The sequence below is a fragment of the Artemia sp. Qi Xiang Cuo genome, chromosome 8 (genome assembly GCF_049724085.1).
Source record: "Artemia sp. Qi Xiang Cuo chromosome 8, ASM4972408v1, whole genome shotgun sequence".
Classification (NCBI taxonomy): domain Eukaryota; kingdom Metazoa; phylum Arthropoda; class Branchiopoda; order Anostraca; family Artemiidae; genus Artemia; species Artemia sp. Qi Xiang Cuo.
In genome coordinates, this window is record NC_142801.1 from 12,502,107 (window position 1) to 12,511,505 (window position 9,399).

At 29.7% G+C, this 9,399-nt stretch overlaps 1 protein-coding gene across 1 annotated transcript in view; it reads right to left on the reverse strand.

Moving 5' to 3' along the window:
- Positions 1-1,095: 1,095 nt before the first annotated feature.
- Positions 1,096-9,399, reverse strand: part of LOC148949172 (uncharacterized) — a 163,487-nt gene continuing 155,183 nt past the window's right edge. Inside the window, exon 10 of the mRNA XM_089093216.1 lies at positions 1,096-5,489. Coding sequence (XP_088949342.1) covers positions 5,274-5,489 — 216 coding nt within the window. The 3' untranslated portion in view covers positions 1,096-5,273. The remainder of the gene's footprint in view (positions 5,490-9,399) is intronic.

Here is a 9,399-nt window from a genome sequence, read left to right on the forward strand (position 1 = left end):
ATTATCAAACACATTTCATCAACCACCAGAATATGGTAGGGCCAACGCATATACCACCAAAACAATAGAGCCAACGCCGAGTCAAAATCTACCTATTATCAAACAAGCTTCATCAACCGCCAAAATATATAGAGCCAACGCATTTATCGCCAAAACAATAAAGCCAACGTTTGAATCGAAAGCTACTTATTATCAAAAAAATTTGATGAGCCGCCAAAATACGCAAATATGGCTGAAACAAGAAATAAAACAACACCAAGATACGGAAACTTAAAATTCAATGCAGAAGGCAAATTACATTCCAAAAATTAAAACACATTGTCCATTTAAACTCGAAAACCAAAGTATAAACTTAATTAAGAAAAAAAAATAAGAACAAAAGAAGGTAACTTTTCTAAAAACACGAACTACCTACGACATAAACTTGCAGAAGGCAAATTACATCTCGAAAATTGAAACAAATCATCCTTTCACTTTAAACTTGAACCTCAAAATATACACTCAATTAAGAACAAAACATACAGAACAAAAACAAGAACAAAATAAGATAGCTTTATGCTCCTCTAAAAACACAAACTACTAACAATATAAAGGAAATTAGCCCCACGCTTATAATAACATTCCCCATGTTGATACTTCTCGTAACTCTTCTCGCAAAGTCAAAAAAAAAAAAAAATATCTAGAAAGTAAACAAGGGGGAACTCAGCCAGCGAAAAAAAAACGAAAAGGCGAAGCAAATATTTCAACAAAGATCTCTGCTAAGCCGTCTTCAGCGCTCAAAAACACCAAAGGAAAAAAGTTATATATTCCAATGGTCTTTCATTTGTTTGCATTGGTTTTTGTTCAGGCATTTCGAGGTTTTGGTATATGTTATTCCTAAGGGTTATTTCTTGTTATATATATATATATATATATATATATATATATATATATATATATATATATATATATATATATATATATATATATATATATATATATATATATATATATATATATATATATATATATATATATATATATATATATATATATATATATATATTATCCATATATATATATTATTTATTATTCTTACCCCTTTTTTGAGCGCTGAGGACGGGTTAGCAGAGGTCTGCTTTGTCTTTTCTTTTTTTTTCACTAGTTGATAGTAACCTTCGTTTAGTTTCTTAATTATTTGTATATTTTCCTTCCTCCCTATTCTTCACTTTTTGTCGACCGTCACGTATAGCCCATGTGGTCTTACAACGTATTTAACTCCTGTATTTTTTTATTATTTTTTTTTTCAATTTTCAGGACATTTGTACCTTTGCCCACTAGAGGTAAAACCTCCCTCGGAGATAAAACCCTCAGAGGTAAAACCTCCGAGGCTAGTTATCAATCATAAAAGACTTCAAAATCATACAAAGATCGATGTTTTATCAGGATGGCTCTTTACGCAAACAAATACCAGCATTGAAAAAGTAATCGTTGTCCACGCGAAATCAACATGAAATGCAAGTAATGTAAACTAGTGCCATTAGATTCCTTATACTCTTCCAAATATTATAGTCACCCTTCTGATAATGCAATATTATCTTAGTATTGTCTTTTGCCTTTTTGCTAAGGGTGAAACCCTCTAGTAGCCAGACAATCCCTAATCTCAGGTATAAATCTTGATTTAAATTTTTCTTTTAAAATATAGACTATAGGCTTTGAAGTTTCCAATTAACTCACTAATGAGATATATAAGAAAAAGATATACCTTTAAAATCAGAATTTCATCAAAGTTCCAATTTATGAAAATTGTAATTATAACCAAGTTTGACAATATTCTCAACGAGATGACATTTAGCTGAAAAAGATGTGAAATATTATATCTTTTATACGATTATAAGCTGGTAACCAAAAACATTTTTTTAATTTTCAGATATAAGCACTTGTTTAATACTTATAAAAATTTAAAGCTGAACATCAGCACCAGAAACAGTCTCGACACGGTTGCCACCGAGAAATTAACAACATCCCAAATTTCACCAACAAAAAACCTCAAGGTTTTAAAAGAGAAAAATTAAGAAATAAAAAAGGAAAAAAACATAAAAACCAAAGAGATTTTATCAATTTTCCGACGAAAGTGCTGGATTAACACATAAAAACTGAACGCTGAACATCAGCACTAAAAACTTTCTCGACAGGGTTGCCACTGAAACATAACATCCCAAGATTCACCAGAATAAAAATTCCAAGGCTTAAATAACGAGAAATAAAAAAATAAAAAAGAGAGATGAGAAAGAACAACAAGAGAAAAAAGATAAATAAAAAATTAAAGGATAATAATATATAGGCTACATATTCTTCTTTATTTATTATCCTTTTTACAATATTGTTTATACATATACTTGTCCCAGGATCCCAAGCTCAGGACTGAAATCCAAATACCATGAAAATACCAAAGAGTGGCAGCAGCACTAGTTCTTGGTACTTCAAAAATAGAATATAACTGGTAAATGCATCTACCACCTATCTACCAATTTACCATCTACCATTTATCAATCTACCTATCTACCATCTACCAAATATTATCTACCACCCGATAAAACATTTTTAACATGATGCTATATTTTCTTTTACAGTATTTATACTTGCTGCTCAGTATGATCCAGACAGACTTTTTAAGCACTGATTCAATACACAAAAGGAAAGGAGACAAAAAAAGCCTATTTATCAAAAATTTCGGTTGCACTTTAAACATTTCGATTTTTTTGGTGTCAAAAATAAGAAATTTTGATTAATGGTAATATTGGCCAAATCGGTCTATCAGTAAGTAAAACTGGTCATGGGAAAAAAGATGATGTACTCCAGCTAAAATGACAGATTTTTTTTTAGAATTGGACGTGTCACAGAGACAGAGGAATTTTGTACAGCATGAAATAAGTTCTAATGTCCTTGGATAGTTTAAAAACAACCCAACCGTATTTCTTGTTAATTTAATATTTTTTCTTCAAAACAAGAAAAATTTTATATGGTGAAAAAAAGCTGAACTTAAAAACAGTCTGCTGGAATTTCATTCTTCTCAATGTGCTCTAAGGTCAAGTAAGCTAAACAATCGCTCTCGGGACAGATTTCCTTTGACATTTTAAGGCGATGTGAAACCTTAAAGAATCACCCTATCTCTTCCATTATAAACTTTTAAATTTGTTTGGCCAAACTATTTAGAATTGATCGGGCGTGCTTGTCATGACTTATATAGCTTGGATAAGAGAAGCGAACAAACGACAGAAAACTAAAAGCCAACGCTTATTTTCTCCAGAAACTTAGAAAAAGCATATTTCCCCAAGTTCCCACTTTTGTGCCACATAGAGAGATATTGAGATTTAATAAAACTTACATCATCATCACCATCGATCAATCGAGGCAGAATTTTCTGCTGTAAGTTCAGGAAAAACGTTCTATCAAACCTGCTCAGAAAACGTTAAAAAATCAGTTCAAAGGAATTATCATTTGGATAATTTGGTCGCTTTAGGGATTGCTTGTGGTGCCATCCTTTCATGGACAAACTCACCACCAAAAAGGAAGTAAATATCACTGTCTTTTCAATCAAATTTCCCAGTAAAACCCAGTAAAACCATAAATTCACGATAGCTTTTCATGATAGCTAGTCCTTTGTGAGAATTCGCAAATTGGCTCTTTGTTTTTAAGAGGGCCAGCCGACGATGTGACTTGCAAAGTAGTTTTTAAGGTATTACTTCGCTTTAAAGAAACCAGCGTTGCCAGAATGAAATTTTTCAGGAATCAGTTAAAATATAAAATCGTGAAAATCACTGAAAGAATCATTGATCTAACCCAGCAAAAAAAAAAATTGAGCGTGTTTATTCAGAATCGAGCCGTTTATAAAAAGCCTTTTTTAGTATATATCATAAAGATTTTTCAAATAAGAAACAGCTTGCATGTAGGTAAAAAATGAATTCAACAACAGTCTGAAAGAACCTCTTTCTTCGTGGGAAAATACAGTGATCGAATCTATCTTGAGGTCCAGCACACTAAACAATCACTTTGTAAACAAACTTTCGTCTTTCAAGATCATCCCAACCTAGTATAGAACAAAATTTAGCTCATATTAACCAAAATTTTTTGCTATTCTTGGAAAAAGGCGTCAAGTTAGAAAAATTACCGTTTGAAGTTGATTCAAGAATGGTAGCTCTGACTTTTATTAATCGTAATGGTAAGAGTTCACTGAATAGGTATTTTCGAAGACCACACTGCAATTCCATGACGCATAAATAGCAGTTCAATAGGGCAAATTCTTTTATTAGAAGATGAACCACCACAAAATGATCTCTGGATATCATCAGCAGACAAACTGACGACGGTCACTGTATATGTGGTCAAAATATCCAGAGATTAATTGTGGTTCACTGTCTAATAAGGCAATTTCCTTACTGAATTGATATTTATAAAAGTTAAATGTAAAAAAATTACTATTTTCGGAAACCCGAAGAGGAGAGTCCCTCGCCTTCAACAACAGGGAAAATCACTTTTTGCATGGGTATATTTCAAAGAAAGTAGTAGAGACAGGTGAATGAAATTTTCAGGAATCAATTAAAATATCAGATTCTGAAAGTGCCAGGAAGTTACATTGAGCTAGCCCGACTATCTATCTTTATACATTACATAAAATTTATCCCAAAAGCGATCGCTTACCCTATTAGTTTTATAGACTGATAGACTTTATAATACTGACCAGTAATGGCGAGCAGGAAGAATTTTTTTTGGGTTCAAAGGTTTTTAAGCTGATACATGCTATTTTTGAGATGCTGAATCCAAATATGAAATGCGTTTTTCTGCACCAGCTACACCTTTTCAAATATAAAACTGCCATCCACAATTGAGCTTACTCTTAAATCACTCTAAATATTAATAATAACTCGTCCCTGTATTTTTATATATTTGTAATGTGTTGCTCATATATTTTGGGGATGCTGAACACAAATATGAAACCAGTGTTTTTATCAGCTATATTCTTTGAAATACAGCAGTACCACCCAAAATTAGGGTTTAATAATGGTTTAAAATTAATTATTTATTAATTTTGCATATCTTAAAAATTTGAACTCCTAGCCAAAGACTAATTAGATATTTAAATCCACTCATTAAACACATATAAAATTAGCACCAAAAGCCGCGGGACCAATACCACTGCTGCCAATTGAGCACTATTTTTATTTTTATTCATAACCGAGTCATACATCATTCGTCGAGTCATCATCATCAAGTTCCCGAGTCGATACCCGATATCATACGGATGAAAACCTGTCTTTGTTTTGAGTTCTACGCGAAGGATTATGAGTGTCCTTGTCACTATATCTCTGCGCTCTAAGAGTTGCTTCATTGATAGTGCTTGCTGTGAAGTCATTCTGATTGGCCCAAGTTATTGCTTCATCTCTTTTTCTGCTAACATACCCTTTTAGAACGGCGTTATATGGATTATCCTTTGCTTCTGGGTTACCCATCTGAAAAGAGAGTTTCTTTTTATTGACTTAAGAGTACATAATTTCTGTCGATTAAACAAGGTGGTGAGTAGAACCAGGGAATTATCAAGGGAGTGGGACCTCGCTCCCCCATTCGAACTCCTAACTTTTCTTGAATTTTTGAACATTTCTTATTCAAATTAGGACATAAAATTTTTTTTATTTCCCCAAAACATTTTAATTAATCCCCCCCCACCACCCCCCAAAAAAATACGAGGTAAGTGCCTGAGTAGAATCGATTTTGACCATATATATTCTAAGACTCAGAGATATTCTATTCTAAATATATATTCTAAGAATATATCTAAGAATATTCTAAGTTCTGACACTTAATTAAATCGCCGAGGCTATAATGACTAAATAACTGTTAAAGAATATCCAAAGGAATGCTTGATTTATGTAAATAATTCGAGAATAGAATGGAAAGTTTGCTTGATTGATGAAATGCAAAGGAGGTAGAAAAAGAGAAGGTTAACAAGCTTGAAATCTCTTGGCATTTATTTGCCAGTGAAATGTAGAGAGGAATAATCAAGGAAGCATTTGATTTTTTTTTCTATGCTGTGGCAACTTCTGTCCAAGTTGGAAAAAAGAAATCGTTAAGTATTGACCAACAATAAGGTCAGTTTGTACGTCAAAAGCCTATGAATCAATCGAAAGAAAATCAAAAAAGTGATATATTTAATTCACATCTTGGGGATGCCCAGGGCCACCATTTACAAAAATGTAGGGTGGAATCTTTGTTTAATTTTTTTTTTCTTATGAAGACACAAAGAACGGTATTTTTCAAATCTACGGGATGGGAACGTTCTTTTTCGATTTTATTATAAAAAAAAAAAAAAAAAATGTAGAAGGGCTATTGACCGCATCCCAGCCCCTAAATTATCACCCATGGTGCTGACAAGCATTTTTAGAGAAATAAGTTTGAAAATTTTACTATATAAATATATATATATATATATATATATATATATATATATATATATATATATATATATATATATATATATATATATATATATATATATATATATATATATATATATATATATATATATGTATATATATATATATATATATATATATATATATATGCATATATACATATATATATATATATATATATATATATATATATATATATATATATATATATATATATATATATATATATATATATATATATATATATATATATTTAAATGTATATATGCATATATATATATATATATATATATATATATATATATATATATATATATATATATATATATATATATATATATATATATATATATATATATATCTATTATATCTATTATAATTATCCAATTATAAGGTTAAAATACATACTCTGTGATAGATGCAAAATTGCTTTGGCACACAAATTCCTATTAAGTTCAATTCCAAACATTTGTGATCCCTTTATGTCAGCAAGTGAAATGGTCTATTGGTATTTTTTGGTATTGGAGCTGTTTTTTTCAATCTATTCATTGTTGTCAATCGCTGTCCACAAGTTATGCAAGCTGTCTATTGTTCATATATAAGGTTTTTATCAAAGAGGTAATCGTATAGACTTTGATATAAGCCTCACTCGATTTAAATTGAAAGTCCTAGATACGTTTTTCAACGGATCAAGTCAAGAATAATCGGACAGTAAGCACCCCCCTCATTTCATAAAAACTTGAAACTTTTTGCAATCAAAAACGAACAAAAATTAATTAAAAAAAAAACTTTCCGAAAAATAATTTTTTCAAAGAAAATTAAAGGAAATTTTAAACTTAAGCTCAGCAGATAAAAATACCTGTTAAAATCCAAACTAAAAACGACCAGAAATTAATATTAAATAATAAATGAAACCCAAAACGATCAGAAATTAAATGAACAATCATAGCAAAAAACATACAACAAGTAATAATATAAATAAATAAAAAGATCTTAAAGCGAGTAATTCTTAGATTGAATATGAAAATCAAGCTTAAAACGAAAAAAAATATCTTGGTATTAAAGTATAAATGAAACTTAAAACGAACAGAAATTAAATAAACAATCAATGCAAACAAACATACAATAGATATTAATGTAAATGAATAAATAAATCTTAAAACGAGTGAAACTTTAATTGAATATGCAAATCTAAGTTTGAATCGAATAAAAATAACTACAAACAAGAGTTTGGGTATCGTCTCACTGCGAAGCCTAAAACCTACTGCGTCATTGGCGCTTTACTGAAAACGAATTATATTACAAATGTTTTCTTTTGTACTTAATATTGAAAAATAAATATTAAAATTACAGTAAAATTTTGAACTGATGAGCTATTAGCAATTAATATCATTATGCATCAAATATTCAGTTTAATTTATTAGTTCTTTTCAAGATTGGTCAAGACAATTATAGTTTCGCTACAAGCAAAATTTGGATACTGCCCCCTTCTTTAACTGTAAAAACCTAAAGCGTTCTTACGTCATTGGTGCTTCACTGAAAACGAATTACTCGTATATTACAAATTTATTATTTTCCAGTTCTTACAGTATTGAAAATGAAAATAAAAATTACAGTGAAAACAAATCTTAAACTGATGGATCTGTCAGCAATTAATATCATTATATATCTAATATTCAATTTGATTTTGTTTATACTTTCCAAGACTGTTCATGACTCATATAATTTTGCCATTTTTTTTTAACTCTGCCATTTTTTGTAACTAATCGTGTTAGTTTGTTATGAAAACATTTTATGGCTTCTAGGCATTTCTATTTGAGTGGAAAACTGCACCTCAAACTTTGTGGAACATGCATTTTCTTGCATGAAGCACCAAAATATAATAAAATGTCAAGTTTGGGAGTGTTCCACCCCTCGCAAGCAAGTTCCATTGGTATTTTTGATTCCGCATGGTCAATTTAGGGGTGGAGGATAGGTTAATTCTCGCAGCAGCCCCAATCCTTCGTGGTATTGTTCACTTTTTCAAAATTTGGCGTCCGGAATATCATATAATATACCAGGCATACAACTACCCCAAGTCAGTATTAACAAATAATTGAAACTCAAAACGAACAAAAATTAAATTGAATATTAGATTCAAACTCAAAACAAGCATAAATTAATGTGGGTTGGGTTCAAAACACCTATGATTTCTAAAAGCCATAATATAATTTGTACTTTACTGAAAAAAGTTTAAATGAGTCTACTGAAAAAAACTTTACTGAAAAAAAATTCAAATGAGTTTACTGAAAAGAAATGTCAATGTCATTGTCAATTTAATATACATATGCTGATATTTATTCCCTAAAATCTTAATTAATTTTTGATTTCTTAAAGTTACAAAAGTGAAAATATTTCAAAGAATTGTTTTCAGTAAAGCGCCAATGACGCAGTATGTTTTAGACACCTGCAGTGAGACGATACCCAAACTCTTGGTTGTAGTTATTTTTATTCAATTCAAAGTTGATTTGCATATTCAATTTAAGTTTCACTCGTTTTAACATTTATTTTTTCATTTACGTTAATATATATATTGTATGCTTGTTCGCATTGATTGTTTATTTAATTTCTGTTCGTTTTAACTTTCATTTATAATTTAATAGCAAAATATTTGTTTTCGTTTTAAGCTTGATTTTCATATTCAATCTAAACATTACTCGCTATAAGATCTATTTATTCATTTATATTATTACTTGTTGTATATTTTTTGCTATGATTGTTTATTTAATTTATATTTGTTTTGGGTTTCATTTATTCTTTAACAGTAATTTCTGGTCGTTTTGAATTTAATTTTAACAGGTATTTGTATCTCCTGAGCTCAAGTTTAAAATGGCCTTTATTTTCTTTGAAAAACTTATTCTTCGGAAGGTTTTTTTAATTAATCTTAAATAATAAAGAAAGGTAAATAATA